Genomic DNA, 16,580 nt, shown 5'->3' on the forward strand with positions numbered 1-16,580 from the left:
AAAAGGGTGTGGAAATTAGAATGCCATCTTGCTGTCCTATCTGGAGCAGACAATAAATTTCAGTACAGTTTTGAGTTCATTGCTATCTCTCTGGATTCCAATGGCTCCACGCCATTAAAGGGGCGTGACCCAAATTTAAGAAACTAAAAAAAAAAGAGAGGAAAAAACAAAGAAAAAAAATCAGATAATTAATTGTGCTTTTCGTTTTCAATTTCTAGCAATCACTGACTTTTGCATTCCCATTTCAAATTGGGCAATACACGGTTTCATTTCTTTAAGTTTATCATTTGAAAAAAAAAACCTTTATTTCGATCAATTCGAGAAAAATAGAAAAAAAAATTTACTCTCGTCCAGGTAAATTGCAAATTGACAATAGACTTATAGACTCGCTCCTACACGCATACATTAAATCCATAATTTTCATCATTTTCTCTTTTGTAATCTTACGTTAATCATTGATGTATACCCACGCTTAAAACTCTTCTTTGAATAGTAAAAGCAAGATTTCGCTTGTACTTGATCCATATAGGAAAGAGGATCGAGATTATGCTCATCTTTCAAAACAGTAGCGTCGTCGTCTCCTTTATTCTCAGCTAATTAGCGAAAGCGCGAAAATCAAGGAATCTTAACCGTTGAGATTTTCCCTAATTAATCCCAAAAAGGGTGCAAATTTAGAGGGTTTAGGGTCCACCCTCTCTATTCACACCCACATATATCCACTAGGCCAGCACAAACTCAAAGTGGTTAAGTGTCCCCTCAAAAGGCAGATTTGCAAAATTTGATTGGATGTAAATAAGACAAAGCTTAGCTTGTGATTAACTTGTAATTAGTGGAGACTATGCATGATCTAATCCCATTCTCCATGAAGCTTCCCCATTTTCCCTTTTTAACTTTCACTGAAGTACCTCCAAGGCTCCACTCTTTGCTTTTAACATGATCACATGCACTCTTGACAAATTCCTTCACATGTGGGTCCCTTTTTTAGGGGGTAAAGAAAAGGTAAATAAATTAGTGAATAAAAAAAAAAAACCGGCCTAATCATACCACGATGAGCGGAAAAATAAGGATAGACTTACATTACGTATATAAATCTTCTTCTTCTTCTTCTTCTTTTTGAGCCTGGATGCACAATCGTAATGGTCGATTTCATAACCCACTTAATGTCATATTTGTACGCCCGAGTGATATTAGGCAATTTCATCGATCAAAAAACGAAGTCGCAAAAATGTGCGGATTCTTGCGGGATCCAACCTTAAGATCTGGGCATTTTTGAAATTCCTCTCAACTTTATGAAAGATTTGACAATCGGGTTTCCTAGAATGATGTATAATAAGATGATGAAGTCAAGATTGTCTCAAAGAAGTCCAACAAAGATTCAACAATTCCAACTGTGCTTACGTCATCAGGAGACTTGTCTAGGCCATGGACAAACTAGGACCTGTTTAGACCATTGGCATTCTCTTGAGGAGGGGGGGGCCTTGGTAGGGTCTAAATGGAGCCTAAAGCTTTCAGTTGCTGTATCACTCTTATCTGCTAACTGGCAAATTGCTGTGATTTGCCATGTCTTTTTCAAGTTCAATTAGCTTGGCCTTATCACAATTCATGGGAACAAATTGCTTTGCGGAGACAAAGGTGCTAAAATGGAGAAACAAAATCCAATGAATAAACTCCGTACTCGTCCCGAAAGGGCAAGTAACATCGGTCCGGATCAATCCACATGGTCGCGGTTGAATTCGTGATTAGATAGTGCCCGGTGGGCGGTTGATTAATCGAAAGGTTCGAGGAGTAGAAGGACGGTTGAGCCTAAATATCTTTAAAACAGGGCAACATGGCTGTGTATGGCATTTGTCTGATTTTTTTATATCGACGAGGGATCGACTGAAAATCCCATCGTGCATTGGGACGAGTGTACTCAAAGTCCTAGAATTTATCACAAAAATGCAATTAAGCTCTGAAAACTTTTAAAAAGTGCAGTCAAGTCCTAAAATTTATCACGAAAGCGCAATCGAGTCCTAAAACTTGCTAAAGGTGCGATCTAAGTCATAAAACTTGTCACGTTGGTGCAATCAAGTTCGTTTCGTTTTGATCGTCCAACTTGACAAATGAAAAATGCTAACAAGTTTTAGGATCTCTAATCCATTTATTATGGGGATCGAGCAGAGCTCCTAGAAAAGGGCAAAATTCAGTAATCATGTGGAAGTAAATGAGAAGATTGTGATGGCATCATGTTGCCCGGTAAAATACAAAAGAATTCTGCGACCTAATTGCCCTCGTTAGGCAATCACTGTCTTATAGCTCTAATAATTTAACTTTTGTAGATACAGTTGTCAGTCGATTTCACGAGGCGAAAATAGAATAGACCCCCATCCCCGTATTTTTAAATTTTTAATTTTTTGGTCAAAGCAGAGGAGCTATCGGATGATCTGTCCTCACAATAGTTTCATTTATAGAGATAAAGCACTTGAGCTAAAAAGCAAAGCAAATCCCCCTTCATTTAGGGTCGGTCGGTCCATCATATGGATCCGAACTAAAATTTGCTTTTCTTCACGCGTGTGATTTTGGGGGGGGAGAAAAAAGGGTTTTTTTTTTTTTTTTTGCCCTTTTGGTATGATATGGGCGAGGGAGGGCCGGCGGCGGTGGGGCGGTAGCTATTGGCGAGAGGGTAGACAGTATTTCCTTTTCTTTTTCTTTTTTAACTTTTAGATTTTTAAATTTAAAAAAAAAGTAAAAAAGTAAAAGTAAACAAAAATTAAATGACGAAAACGTTCTTGACAAGCTAGTAAGATATCCTTTTTTGATATTGATATGGCCACTTTAGGGCCTTATTTAAAGCAATGCCTGTTTCATATCTTTATTTGAAAAAATGAAGGCATTTCATGTCCTTATTTGAAATAAGGTTCATTTCTGGCTTTTATTTGAAATTTTTTCTTAATCAATTATAGAGTGGAAAAATTACCATGAAGCATAGAAATGAAATAAATAAATAATCCAAGGACCCACTTTGAGATTGCAAGCTGTGGCCAAATGCATAATCATCATCATGGCTTGACGGTGCGTCCATCCACATGACCTCACTCCTCCCCATTACTCTTCGCTCGAAGAACCTAAAAATGATGAAACTCATCATATCTCGAGTTTCGACCGAAAAAAAACTAAAATCATATCTCAAGTTCAAGTTCAAGTACGTTGAGCAAGACAAACCGATCGAACTGAAAATCGTCTGGACCCAATCGAACAGGTAAATTTGGTTCCATTTTCGAGGATATCGGTACTATGCTCGATTTAATAAAATTGAAATCCATAATTTCCGCTTCGTTTCCCATTTCTAGGGAGAACTGGACGACGGACCAATTATATTCATTCCACGTTTTTATTTCTTAAATGTAAACTAATTAAAGTTAATATATAGCAACTAAAATCCGTGTTGATCACTCATACTAATAATTCACCAGCTTTCAATTCCTCAATGGAATCGGACGGATTGGGAACCGATCACCCGGTTTTATTTTATTTTACTATTAATTTTTTTTTTGGTGATTTATTGGGTCAGAAGGGAGGAAAAAAAAACTTGAGGCCTGAATCATTGTAAGGATAGTCGCAGATGAATTTTGAATCCACTGCGCTCCAACGTTCCCGTTGAACTATGATCCTCGTGACCCATCCAACGGTCAGAAATTCACCATGTGAATGCCTTTACCCCGGCCCCCCCCCTCTCTCTCTCTCTCTTTTTAAACTTTGTGTCGCCAAAACGAATTTCCATACCAAAATAAAAAAAAAATAATTAAAAAAAGAGAAAATTTAAAAAAATAAACGAAAAAAAAAAAAATGAAAAAGAGGAGGGGCTATAAATAGTAGAAAAGATAGTTCCGTCTTCTTCACACCTTTTTCTTTTTAAACTGCAACATCGTCTTTCTCCTTCCCCACCTTCTCCCATCATAACACCTTGCCTTCTTTGCCTTCCAAGAAGGAATCGAATGATCGCAAAACCCCTCCACTGCCGAGCAACTTCTCGAGCTCTCTCCTTTCGCACGTTAATATGAGCGATAACCACTGACGATTCTCCTGTCAGATCATCTTTTCCCCTTTTGTGGAATCATCCGTTTTGCCAAGTCCTGATCGCCAAAATGCAGATTCTGAGAAGGGTCGCCGTTCTTTTCCTGGTGCAGACGATGGCGATCGCTTCCATCGGCGTAGCCGAAGAAGGAGGAGGAGCGCCGGCGGGCTGCGCGGAAGCGGACAGAACCGCTCTCCTGAGCTTCAAGGCCAAGATCTTGAAGGACACTTCGGGGAACCTCGACTCTTGGACGGGGACCAATTGCTGCGAGGACTGGGAGGGCGTCCAGTGCGGCCCTTCCGGGAGGGTCACTGGGCTGGTGCTTCAGGGATCGGTCGAGGACAGTGGCCTCTACATGAGTGGCACTCTGTCGCCTTCCTTGGGCGACTTGCTGTTCTTGGAGGTTTTGGTGATCTCCGGGACGAAGCACATCGCGGGGACGATCCCCGAGAGCCTCTCGAAGCTGCCCCGCCTCGCTCAGTTGGTCCTCGAGTACAATTCTCTCGAAGGGATCATCCCTCCAGCCCTCGGGCAATTGTCATCGCTCAAGGCCCTTTCGCTGACGGGCAACCGGTTCCGGGGCCAGATACCTCCGAGCTTGGGGAATCTCAGGAATCTTGTTCAGCTGAATTTGGCTAGGAATTTCCTCGCCGGTCCGATACCGCCCATTCTCAGGAACCTTCAGAGATTGCAGTTTCTTGATCTCAGCTTCAACTCGTTATCGGGGTCGGTCCCGGAATTTTCGGGGCCATTCCCGAACCTTACCAATGTTGACCTCTCTAACAACCAACTGTCGGGCCAAATACCGATTTCATTGCTTAGTTTGCCGAGCATTTCGGCCCTGTCCTTGAGCCACAATCTGCTCACGGGCAAAATCCCAGACCAGATTGGCAATCTGAAATCTCTTGCACAGCTTCAGTTTGCTGGCAACAGAATCTCGGGGCAAATACCGGCTTCCCTTTCGAAATTGACTAATCTCTGGTCCCTTAACTTGTCCAGGAATGAGCTCTCCAACCCTTTACCTAATTCCCTTAGCCAAGGAATCCCTTCTCTGTCGACAGTCGATCTTTCATACAACAACCTCGCTTTAGGGACGGTTCCTGGTTGGATCGCGAACAGACCATTGTATGATGTCCGCCTCGCCGGCTGTAAACTCAGAGGAAACCTACCGGTTTTCACTAAACCGGATTCCTTGAGCTACGTAGACCTATCCGACAATTACTTCACAGGTGGTATCTCAAGTTTTCTGGGAAATATTCCCAGTCTAAGTGATGTTAAGCTGGGGAACAATCAGCTCAGCTTTGACCTTACGGGTATCAAACTACCAGATGGGCTACTCTCTCTCGATCTTCACTCCAATCGCCTAACTGGGTCACTCGCTGCAATATCGAGCAACAAGACAAGCAGCTCCTTGAAGGCTATTGACGTTACCAACAATCAATTATCAGGCGCTATTCCCGAATTTGGAGAGGGTTCGAACCTGAAGGTGCTCAACATTGGAAGCAACCGAATCACAGGCCACATCCCGGCTTCGATCTCAAACCTGGTTGGACTCGAAAGATTGGATATTTCAAGGAACCAGATAAGCGGAACCATCCCTCCGGGTTTGGGTCAATTGGGTAATCTCCAGTGGCTCGATCTGTCTATCAATGCACTCACGGGAAGAATCCCCAGTAGCTTTGTGGGGTTGAGACTCGTTCACCATGCAAATTTCAGGGCGAACAGGCTATGTGGACAGATACCACAAGTGAGGCCTTTCAACGTTTTTCCACCCGTGGCTTATGCCCACAACCTGTGCTTATGCGGCAAGCCCTTGCCACCTTGTAGGAGAATCGGCAAACTGGGGCAGTAAGATGCCAACCGAATTGTCTGATTAGATCAATGCTCACGCCATGTGAGCATATATATCCGTATAGGATCAGTAGAGGGAAGAAGATTGGTCATTCTTCTCCGGCTCTTCCATTTTTTAAATCGTTGTAACCATAGAAGTTAGCTATTCAATAATTTCATCTGTCTTCTACTCGAACAAGTGGCTAGAATGCTGCTGCAATGAGAAACACTCGCATGAGGAATGATACCACAGAATGGAAGAGGCATTAAAGGGTTAATCCGCTGGCCACAAGCTGAGAACCTTTGGTGCAGAAACCAAACTGCATGATGACTACAAAACCATGTCTATAAATGTCAAAAAAGTGGAACTGGCTAGAACTTTGATTTACAATAACTAGAAGTCAAGACGCTAAAACCATCCTACATTAAAATGGAAATCTCAAAGCATGGACTACTCCTCATCCTCTGATACTTCCTCAGTATCCTTGCCTTCAGTTTCCTCATTTGCAACTTCCACATCTGCGGCTTCCTCCTTATCTGAACCCTCTTCGTTCTGTCCAATCACGAGACCCAAAATTTAGTGCATCTATAAGGGAGACCGTGCAGGTAAATTCATGTAAATCCATAGACAATAGAAAGGTCAAACTCACTACCACATCATCTTCAGCATTATAAGCCTCCTTGGCCTTATTGAACTCCGCTTTGAGCTCAGAAGCTTTGTCCAAGTAGGGTTTTTTCTCCTACAGCAAATCAATTGTCAGATCACATTGCTAGACCCTGCCCAACATAGTAACGTCACAAGTAAAGAGAAACGAACTCACTTCATCCGACATTGACTTCCATTTCTCACCACCCTGTTTTGCAACCTATACAATCACATGACACGAACTTAGCCAGGAAGGATTTGACATGGAAACTTTAGGAGTGTACTGCAGAAGTCAATATTTTTTACCTCCTTGACACCCTTAGAATCTGGGTTCGCTTCCTTGTAAGTCTTTCTGAAATCATCCCTGGAAAGTTAAAAATTCAATCAGCACAGAATTTTAAAAAAGGGGATGTTAATAAAACACACAAATACGCAATGGTGCCCTTACATGAAGAGGAAGAATGCTGTGGCAGGACGCTTAGGCATGTTTGCATCCTTGCCCTTCTTAGACTTCTTTTCTATTTTTGCTTTCTTAGCCTTGGGTTCTGATGACCTCTTTCTGTCAATTCATCAGCAGACATTGCAAGAACTTAATAAATTATCAACCTAAGTGGCATCACAAGATAGTACAAAGTACAACAGTAATGTGAGTTTTACCTATCCGCTGGTTTCTTCTTCACTTCAGCAGGTTTTTCCACTACTTGAGCCTCTGAAAACACAGATGGAATTTCCTAAATTACTCAAAATGATGCGCACAATTTCAGAGATAACCAAGAAACTTGACAGTCACGTACAAAATAAGTCTCTACGGGTATATTCAAAGTACAAACACATTTATCATACTTTAAAGGCAACGAGACTTGAAAACATACCCAAATTCATCTTGATTTTGGCATCAAGGCCGCAACTATGCATGCTAATGAGCGCCACTGGAACATCCTTGTTGCACTCTTCACTGTAGATCCACATTCACATCCAGATCAGCCACAACTTCCAAATATAACACTAGATTCTGGAAATGATTGCAGAGTTACCGTAGGACTCCTTCAACAACTAACAGTGTGAATTAGAAATAACTAACAAAAATCTTCAACGGAACAGCAACAGTAGAATCCAAATGCGAATCAAAACCAGCAAAGTATGCTTACATCCTGTATATAACCTGTTGTTCTCTCTACAGAAAATCCGCATTCACTTGCAGATTAGGCTCAACAACCTTTTGGAAAACTAGATTCTGGAAAGCAGACACACTATACGGCAAAACCTAGGAGTCGCCAAACTATTTACCACAAAAAGTTAAAGAGAAAAAAACAGACCAATACCAAAGCACAAACGGAGAAACGACAATTTACTGCAAAAGTAAATCGAAACTGGCAGATACACAAACATCGCGTCCGGTTCAGCACATACGTTGACTACAGAGCTAAGACCGAAGGGAAGTAATTAACACGCCGGTTATTACTGAGGCTAAACAGACCAAATCGCCGATCCAACAACGAGCTAAGTGGAGAAGAAAACTGTGCAGTGACATAGAGAAACCAGAATCTCGAACCTAAAGCACAGTGCACGGCTTCACTACATGAACTTCTACTTTAGAAACCGGTTTTTCGGTGAAGGAAATGAAAAAAAAAAACCGCGATGACATTACCATCGGGCAAAAGCACTGCCATCCTTGCCGCGAACGAGCGAAGAAGCCGCTGCCGTGTCGACCTCCACTCTCTTCCTCGCCTTCGGCGGATTCGACTTCGACGATCCTCCTCCCGCCATTGGTGCTCCTTCCGAATAGTAGAAGATGCAAATGATGAGAGAGAGAAGAGAGAGAGAATGCGTTCGTTTGGAATGAAATTCCGAAGGAGGAGCGGAGTGTTATGAAGGGCGTTGAAGAGGGAAAACGAAAAAAAACGAAAGGCCAAATTGCGAATCGAGTGAAGTTTTTTTTCGAGTTTTTGCCGCCATCTGAGTGCGCGCGTTCTAGATGTTGCTACTGGCGCAGATCGATGACGTGTCCCATCTCTCACCGTCCGATCTCTTACACACGCTGGACGGTTTGGATCGACCATAATCTACGCGCCACAATTTTTACGGGCTCCTATTGGGCCTGCTCGGTCAAGGCTGTAAGGATCTTTAAGATTGGGCCTGTCTTGGTCCGGAGGCCCAGCCCACAAATGATGACGTGGACTAATAGTGAAAAGGATGAAAATATTTTATTTAGACTTTAAGTTCCGTTTGTTTCGCAGAAAACGAATGATTTAGAAAAAAAAAATTAACAAAAAATGTCCGTTCATATTTATGTCTAAACATTTTCATAAACTATGAGAATATTTTGCATTTATTTATTTTCGCAAGCTATACAAGCTATAGTTTTTTGAAAAATATTTTTCAAATTATTCATTGTTTGTGAAATAAATAGAGCAGTAAACATTTTTCCATCTCGACGGTAACAATCGTATGCAAAATTTTAGAAGACCATTTTAACTTTGAACTTTGATTAATTGCGGCGAAATGATGATAAAAACTTTCACCGATAACGAGAAACTAGCCAATAGGCCCCTTCCAATTGGCGAATAATATGATAAATACGTTGAATATTCGACATTGGCAGAAGACGTGAATTGAAAAAGAAGGGGGTATGTGCCTTACCTAGCTCATATCATCTTTGATCTGACCCCCAAAAAAATAAAAAATTATCAGCTTTGAAGTTGAATCCACTCTATCCTATCGTGTCAAACTAAGTTCTCATCGACACATATATCGGATGAAAAAGAAACTAAACTCGAGCTCGAATATTAGAAGTTAACGAGTAATCGAAAAGGTTGCACCACTTAACTTCATCGTTTGACGTAGAAGATTACGTAATGAAAAGCATAAAATAATAGGAAACAAGAAACAAAAATTCGCTACTTTCTTTTCTTGGTCATCCCTATCCTCATCAAAGCAACGTAGGCGAGGAGCCTGTACCCAACGAACATAATCCCCAGCGCAATGGCGGAGACGGCCTGCCCGTCGAGCCCCACCTTCTTGATCCCCGGATAATCCCCGACCAAGCAGGAGGAACCGCCGCAAGGGTACGTGTCGTCGGGCTTGTACTGCGACCCCATCAGGAGCTTGTACGTGTAGTGGCTCACCGACAGGTACTTGATCCAACCGATGAAGGGCGGCACGTTCTGGACGTAGTACCCACCGGCGAGGAGGAATGCGAGCATCAGCACCGACCCGAGGATGGTCGCCGACTGCTGGTCCATCACCGTGGCCCCAATGGCCAGCCCGAGGCCCTGCGCCACGAGCACGCTGTAGAGGAGCACGAAGAGGGTGCACAGGAAGTTGGCCAACGTGGGCTTCATCCCGGCCATCCAGTACGTGATGATCACGAAGGCGGAAGGGAGGATGAGCTCCATCGGGAGGTCGCCGACAATGCGGGACAAGAAGTAGGAGGAGAGCCGGTACATGCCCGAGGACCGCTCCTTCTCGAGCATCATCCGTTCCCTCGGGAAGGTGAAGATGGCGTTGAAGAGGGGGAAGAAGCCCCAGAACGCCGAGTAGAAGAAGAGGAGCCCGATCTGCATAATTCGGGATTTTTTCAGTCGGTCCATTCGGAATTTCCATAGGAAGAACAAGTTACGAGAATGCCCGTCACATATATACCTTGTCTTGCAAATTAGAAGCCTCGGATTGCCACCATAGTAAGCCGCTGATGAAAGCGACGATCGTCACTTGCACAACTTTTATGCCGGAGAAGGACTGGTACTTCCTCTCTTTGATCCCTCTTCTGAGCAGGATCGTGAACTGTTGCCACCATGTCGTCGGCCAACGATCGGAATGCTTGTGCTCTTGTCCTTGGTTAATGAAGCGATCATCGATCGCGCAGAGCTCTCGCTTCAATTCGTCCTCCAGATGGTTCTTGTATGCCAAAGCCAAGGTCTGCTTTATCGCGCTTTTGCTTTCTTTATCTTCATCTTCGGGAGCGGTTCCTGCCAGAACAGTTACATCAACAAATCAGCAAGAAAGATAGTGAAAGCACAATTAAGCAAACCATGGCTTCGGCGTACGAGAAATATTTCAAGGGTAGATTGAAACAAGAGCTTTGCGCAGTTGAAGATTGCTTCATTAAAGAAGGACTCGAACACAGGCCGGATTGCGAACTGTTGTCGGCAGACGATCAGAATGCTTGTGTCAAGAGTTCCTTCAACGAAGCAATCTTCGATCAGGCAGAGCTCTTGCTTCAATCTATCCTCGAGATGGCTCGAGCTGGTTCTTGCATCCGAAGGCCAAGGTCTGCTTAATCGTGCTCGTGCTATCTTTCCGTTCATATTCGGGAGCGGTTCATAGAGAAAGAGTTACATCAACACCGTACAAGAAAACTGGAACAAATTACTCAGAATTCTGCAATAATTCACAATATATGTCCTAGGATTCAATATCAGCACATTTCTTTAGCAAATGTATGTTTTAATTCGAGCATTAAATTATTATGCATTGAGATGCAAAATTATGTATCCCCCAATTTCAATTAAACACATTTCGGAGGATATCCATAGATGAAAAGCGTTTTTGGTATAATTTCAAGTAAATAAGGAGATCGGTTTTGAAAGAGTAAAAGGGGATAGCTAGTAATCTAATCGAACAATAACTTTATCTCATACTCTAATCATGAAACTGCATTTGGAAACATTTCAGGCGACATGCTTGTCATGCGCCTTAATAAGATCCAAAAAATTCGTGGAAGACTAATTTGAAGGAACATGCACTTACCAATGCCATTCGCTAGATCCAAGAGAAAATCGGCAGGGTTCATGGCCACGGAAGGTGTGAATCCGATGCCGGCAAAGTATTCCATCACTCTCGCTCCGTCCCCAAAGTACAAGGAATTTCCCTCGGACAAGAGCAACACCTTGTGAAACATGTAGAACAACCTACTCGAAGGCTGATGAATTGTCATAACCACTGTCCTTCCCCCTTTCGCAAGCTCCCACAACTTGGACACAATCGTCTGAGCCGTGGTCGAGTCGAGCCCCGACGTCGGCTCGTCGAGAAACAGCAAGCTAGGGTTAATGAGCATCTCTTGCCCTATGCTGACCCGCTTTCTCTCTCCTCCCGATACACCTCTCAGGCCGCCGCCCCCGATGATGCTGTTCTTGCACTTGGTCAAGCCAAGCTGAGCTATGACTTCTTCGGCGTGCATGACCTTCTCTTCTTTGGTGTAACTCTTGTGCAACCTGAGGAGGGCCGTGAAGACTAGGGTTTCGGTCACAGTCAGGTGAGGGTACATGATGTCGTCTTGCGTCACGAACCCGGTGCTCCGCTTTAACGAGTTCGAGAAGGGCTTGCCATTGTAGGTTATGGTCCCGCCCAAGTGGCCGCCTGCAAGCCGCCCGCCCAAGGTGGTCAACAAGGTGGTCTTCCCACTCCCCGAGGGGCCGAGCATGGCCAGCATTTCGCCTGGTTGAACGGCGCCGGTGAGTCCATTCAAGATCACTCTCTCTTCGGTCTTCATACTCTTTCGGAGGAATCCTCCCGCTGCTCTATGAATCTTTATTTTGTAAACGACGTTGCGAAACTGTGCATAGTTAGGAGGAAAGCGAGCCAAACTATTAGTCTCGTTATATACGAAGATCGAACTTTAAACAGTCGCATGCATTTCTTTTTAACTTCAATTGAAAATGAAAGTAGAATTTAAATTTATGGGGCCTAGGAACTGTCTTAATTTAAATATAAGGAGCGCCGTAAAATCGTGCGTAGACTATTCTTTTTTTCTCCGCAAACTCTATCTGTAATTAAACATGACTAGTGTGCGACATTTAAATAGAATAAACATTTGAATTCCAATCCAGATAAAAGCGGTTTTTCAAATAAATCTTCTTCAACCAAGATTACATATCTAACAAGAATCCAATTCAAAGCTTAACAGTGTCATCATCCGGCTTGAGTCAAATCAATTCGGAACCCTAATATGCAGCTACCAAAGATCCATCCCCTGCCGAGCGCGAGATCAACACAATGCGACGTCGGAGAATAGCGACATTAGATCGCCGGACGTTTAAAGATTCTAAAAACTTGGAGGAAACGACTGAATATGGTCAATGTCCTCATCGTTTCTTTTTCTTGGTCCGGCCATGGCCATCTCAACCTGTACACATAAGACTCGCGCTGGGAATGGGTTTGGTTCACAATGGCTCCACGCCTGATCCGTCGACCAAACCGCGCACGATCTTTTTCCCTTCTTCCTTAATTCTAGTTATCGTATCTGACGAAGAATCTGTACAGATCAAATCCAGCAACATGATACGAAGCGACCTTGAGATAATCTGACGTTTGCGTACCTTGAGAGTGATGGGGGTGGTACTGGACTTGCTGAAAATACACGACGTCGCCGCCGCCGCCACACCTCGTCCGAGTCCCAGGTCGTCGCCGTCAACGTCGGCTTTCTGGTTTTGGGCCTCTAGATCGACCATCTCTTGCTGGTTCCCGTTCATGGCTCCTCTCGCCTCGGATCTTCCTCAGAACCCCTCCACGAAAAGCAACCGCTCTCCCGCTCAACTCCCTCGAGAAAGCGGCGTTTCAGCAAGAACCCAAGACGAAATATTTATCAGAGAAGAGAGAGGGAGGGAGATTCGAGGAGGAGGGGTTCATGCAGAAAGAGTTGGGTTTTGGACGTGGCGAGTTAGCACATCTGATCTCCATCGAATTCCACGTTCACATTGATTTCCCTCTCCTTCTCTCCTCTCTCTTTCTCTCTCTCTAGCTCTCTCTCGCGAAGACGCAAACTTTCTTGGAATGAGGAGAGAGAGAGAGAGAGAGACTGCATGAAAACACGCATTCAAGAAAGCTCAGTCATTTACTTTGGATCCGAGAGCACAAATAGGGGGGTGAGGTTTAAAGAGGACGTGAATGTAGGGTTTGTTCGTCGTTCTTGTTGGGACGGTCAAACTCGGAAGCAACTGGCCCCCTAGAAACCAGCGATTCGCAACACATGTTTGCGGTTGTTGGCGGCCGAGATTTTTTGTAGTACGTGGGAGTTCATTCGAGATGCTCTGTGGCAACTGGCTAAGTTATACAACCATTGGGCCTTTTTATACAACCATTAAAAATTATCACGAGACCCACCCATTGGGTCGGCTCGGATTTGGATTCGTATTGGTCCATTTGACCTATTTTCACTCATTTTCATGTAGTATAAATCTAACGATTCATACTCGTCCCGTGTCCAACTCGACTCATATTACTAAAACACTTTCATATTCAATCCAATTTAACAAAACTTATGAATTATTTAAAAAAAAACATTACTATAACATTATGGACAAGGACAATTTCTATAATTAAAAATATTTAAAAAATTGCTTTACTTAAGATAATTAGCCAATCCATCCAAGACATATTAAGTTGTTAAGTGATCCATTTATGACCCACTTAAGTTTGTTAAGCTCGAAAAAAAAAATTATTTCGCAATTCATTTATGACCCACGCTCTTAAATATGAGTTAGAATTAGGGTTGAACATGGTTTCAGGATAGAATCGGGAACCGAAGAACCGAACCGCCGGTTCTCCATCCGATTCCAAATTCTAATGAACCGGGGTCCGGTACCCGATTCTTAGTGGAATCGAACTGGAACCGAAACCGGAACCCGATAACCCTAGACTAAACCTAACAGAAGTTACAAAAAGTGAAAACACAAAAAGACTTGGAGAGCACGGTGAAACAGTGTTGGGGCTCATTCACGATTCGTGAAATACTCATGACCTCACGACCTTCTGTCCCCGGTGACCGTCAATCTAGCGCGCGACCTCCCATCCACCGGTTCCATCACCGCCAACTGTCTCTCTCCGGCAAAGCTCTCTCCTTTTCCAGTTCTCACTTTTCCTCCCCGAGATCCCCAATTTTCAGCTTCGCCAGTCGCACGACCTCTCATCCATTGGCGACCGTCCATCGCAGCCTCATCAACTTCTATAAATCAGGTAATGTGCATGCGTTGTTTTGATTGTACTCGAAAAGAAAGTTCAGCCTTTCGTGTTCAAGCATGTGTCGGTCCATAATCTGTTCGACAACCATCCAACTTTCTTGTAGATCTCTGTCCCATAATCTATCGAACATGACTGCCTTGCCACGATAGCTTTGTTTTAGATCTCTGTTGTTGGATTGGCTCACTTGTATTGCTGTTCGCCTGTTTGAATGTCCATTTTTCGGTTTTCAAATCATAATTAGTGCATTCAAGAAGTGATAGGTCATTGTGTTTGCGAAGAAGGTCGAGCTGAGAAAAATGATAGAGTAAAGAGAAGAGAGAAGCCGAGAGAGAAGCAAAATACAAGGCCGCTGGGTGGGCTAGGCGTCACAATGAAAAAAAAAATGTGCTTTTTTGTATTTTCGATAACTTATAAATTATATGGTCGGATTGACTTCATTCAGCTTCCCATTAAGCTAGGGCACTTTGGACCATTTTGCTTCAGCAGAAGGTTTTTGAATCTTGAATTCTTGATAGCCACCATATATGCTGAATCATACATATTGTTATGTAATTCAACATCCTGAATTTTTGTCGTTAAAGTCACTATTTCAATAACATTGTCATATGAATGTCTTCTGTTTTGATGCAATGGGAGTTATATTGGCAAGTTCCCGGGTACCTTGGAATCGGACCTTGGAACCTGTTACGCGGTAGGTTCCAAGTTTCATATTATATAGTGTAGGTTCCGGGTTCCAAAAAATAAGGAACTTATTTTAGCAAGTAGGTTCCAAGTTCCACCTCAAACTTATCCGGAATGTGGAACCGCTCACCCCTTATTAGAATATAGATTCTTGACCCATTTTTCCACCTCTATTTGTAACCGATAACCATGTTGTTACTCTCGCAGTGAATGCCGACACTCATTGGCATCGGAGTTAGCTATCGTTGGGGCTTGGGCTGAGCAGAGCATGAGGTGGGTTCCAATGTGTTGCCGCTCAAAAAAGAAAAGGACAGAAGAAAATAAAAATTAACCCAAAAAAAGTTGTGCCGTTTTAATTGGGCCGATGATAACAAGAAGTCGCATATCCAGCCCATCCAAAATGCTTTCGGGTCCATCTGGTATGGGCAGGCCCAACCGACAACAAGCTATTGCTGATGACTGGCCGCCCAGCCATAACCCACTACCGAACTATTAAAGATTAGAATCCAACCATTTGATATTTTCACAAATAAATAACGAAATATCAATAAGCACCAACTATTATAACTCTCCAAAAAAAAAAGAGAAAGGAAGAGTACATACTTTATTTTTCGCCTTTTTTTTTTTTACTTGGATTGGAATAGCACAAATCACGATTATTTCATAGCACGAGCCTAGATAAAACGTAATTCTAACTCTCATATCTTTCAGAGAAAGCTTTAATTATAGAATGCACGAACGCATGAACTGCATAATTTTGGTGACTTCGAGAGTTTATATGTATATATTGCGTGTCCCCGATTTCCTAATTTCATTGTAAATATAAATCGATGTCTTTGACGACCGGTTGGATAAGGATTTAACCCGATAATTAAACTACTTTATATCGCCAACTTGTATTAAGATGATAGATCTTGCTATTGCATTTGACGAGCACGGTGTCGAGCCTACCAAGTTAAAAGCCTCTCTAAAACATCTTCATCAAATAGAGACGACAACGAATTCAAGTGTGAATGCACAATGGATCATCTTTAAATCACGCGCGGCTTGTCCAGCACGAAATATGCTCGAAAGTTGAAATGTGTTGTTAGTAATATTCGAGCTAGGACACTTTTTGGGAATTTTACAATTGCAGAATACTATATTTTTGTCAGACATAATCACCGGGACTTGTTTCAGTGGCCACTCTTCTCATTTGAGAAGGAGGAGGTGAGGGAATCAAATCTCCACTTTCAGAAGAGAATGGATGGGGATGCGTGAAGAGGAAACAAAATTTCGCAACCTGCATATAGCACACACAATATGACTTATATAATACAGGATAGCATAATACCAAAAATAAATAAATAAATTTAATGTGATCTTCGCAATTAAGGAAATATTGCACTTTCCTTTATACTTTGGCTTTTT

The 16,580-nt window shown here is 42.8% G+C and overlaps 3 protein-coding genes across 5 annotated transcripts; 1 reads left to right on the forward strand and 2 right to left on the reverse strand.

Moving 5' to 3' along the window:
* Nucleotides 1-3,899: 3,899 nt before the first annotated feature.
* LOC115735419 (LRR receptor-like serine/threonine-protein kinase FLS2) lies at nt 3,900-6,080 on the forward strand. Its single transcript, XM_030666636.1, has one exon. The coding sequence runs from the start codon at nt 4,125-4,127 to the stop codon at nt 5,904-5,906; it is 1,782 nt and encodes a 593-aa protein (XP_030522496.1). The 5' UTR covers nt 3,900-4,124; the 3' UTR covers nt 5,907-6,080.
* A 70-nt stretch (nt 6,081-6,150) lies between these two features.
* Nucleotides 6,151-8,437, reverse strand: LOC115735420 (high mobility group B protein 7-like). Of its 3 annotated transcripts, none has more exons than XM_030666641.2 (8): nt 8,179-8,437; nt 7,403-7,485; nt 7,188-7,239; nt 6,979-7,089; nt 6,837-6,894; nt 6,706-6,750; nt 6,541-6,624; nt 6,151-6,437 (listed from the first exon to the last, which is right to left on the reverse strand). In XM_030666641.2, the coding sequence occupies exons 1-8, from the start codon at nt 8,295-8,297 to the stop codon at nt 6,336-6,338; spliced, it is 654 nt and encodes a 217-aa protein (XP_030522501.1). In that variant the 5' UTR covers nt 8,298-8,437; the 3' UTR covers nt 6,151-6,335. The 3 variants fall into 3 exon arrangements, with proteins under 3 accessions (XP_030522501.1, XP_030522499.1, XP_030522497.1); XM_030666639.2 differs by having other exon boundaries at nt 6,538-6,624; XM_030666637.2 differs by having other exon boundaries at nt 6,535-6,624; nt 8,179-8,306.
* Nucleotides 8,438-9,379: 942 nt separating this feature from the next.
* On the reverse strand, nt 9,380-13,296 carry LOC115735421 (ABC transporter G family member 9). Its single transcript, XM_030666643.2, has 4 exons — nt 12,848-13,296; nt 11,280-12,084; nt 10,173-10,498; nt 9,380-10,087 (listed from the first exon to the last, which is right to left on the reverse strand). Exons 1-4 carry the CDS (start codon nt 12,998-13,000, stop codon nt 9,428-9,430), a joined length of 1,944 nt encoding a protein of 647 aa, XP_030522503.1. The 5' UTR covers nt 13,001-13,296; the 3' UTR covers nt 9,380-9,427.
* Between the last annotated feature and the right edge of the window lie 3,284 nt (nt 13,297-16,580).

This window comes from Rhodamnia argentea, chromosome 8 (assembly GCF_020921035.1).
Source record: "Rhodamnia argentea isolate NSW1041297 chromosome 8, ASM2092103v1, whole genome shotgun sequence".
NCBI classification, from domain to species: domain Eukaryota; kingdom Viridiplantae; phylum Streptophyta; class Magnoliopsida; order Myrtales; family Myrtaceae; genus Rhodamnia; species Rhodamnia argentea.

What these genes read in the sequence shown, in the direction of transcription:
- LOC115735421 (XM_030666643.2), bottom strand. Translation starts at nt 13,000, where the DNA reads ATGAACGGGAACCAGCAAGAGATGGTCGATCTAGAGGCCCAAAACCAG. An exon ending in CCACCCCCATCACTCTCAAG is followed by an intron (nt 12,085 to 12,847) that starts GTACGCAAACGT and finishes AACTATGCACAG; the next exon opens with TTTCGCAACGTCGTTTACAA. An exon ending in GGATCTAGCGAATGGCATTG is followed by an intron (nt 10,499 to 11,279) that starts GTAAGTGCATGT and finishes CTGTTCTGGCAG; the next exon opens with GAACCGCTCCCGAAGATGAA.
- LOC115735420 (XM_030666637.2), bottom strand. Translation starts at nt 8,297, where the DNA reads ATGGCGGGAGGAGGATCGTCGAAGTCGAATCCGCCGAAGGCGAGGAAG. An exon ending in AAGAAGAAACCAGCGGATAG is followed by an intron (nt 7,090 to 7,187) that starts GTAAAACTCACA and finishes ATGAATTGACAG; the next exon opens with AAAGAGGTCATCAGAACCCA. An exon ending in ATGCTGAAGATGATGTGGTA is followed by an intron (nt 6,438 to 6,534) that starts GTGAGTTTGACC and finishes GTGATTGGACAG; the next exon opens with AACGAAGAGGGTTCAGATAA.
- LOC115735419 (XM_030666636.1), top strand. Translation starts at nt 4,125, where the DNA reads ATGCAGATTCTGAGAAGGGTCGCCGTTCTTTTCCTGGTGCAGACGATG.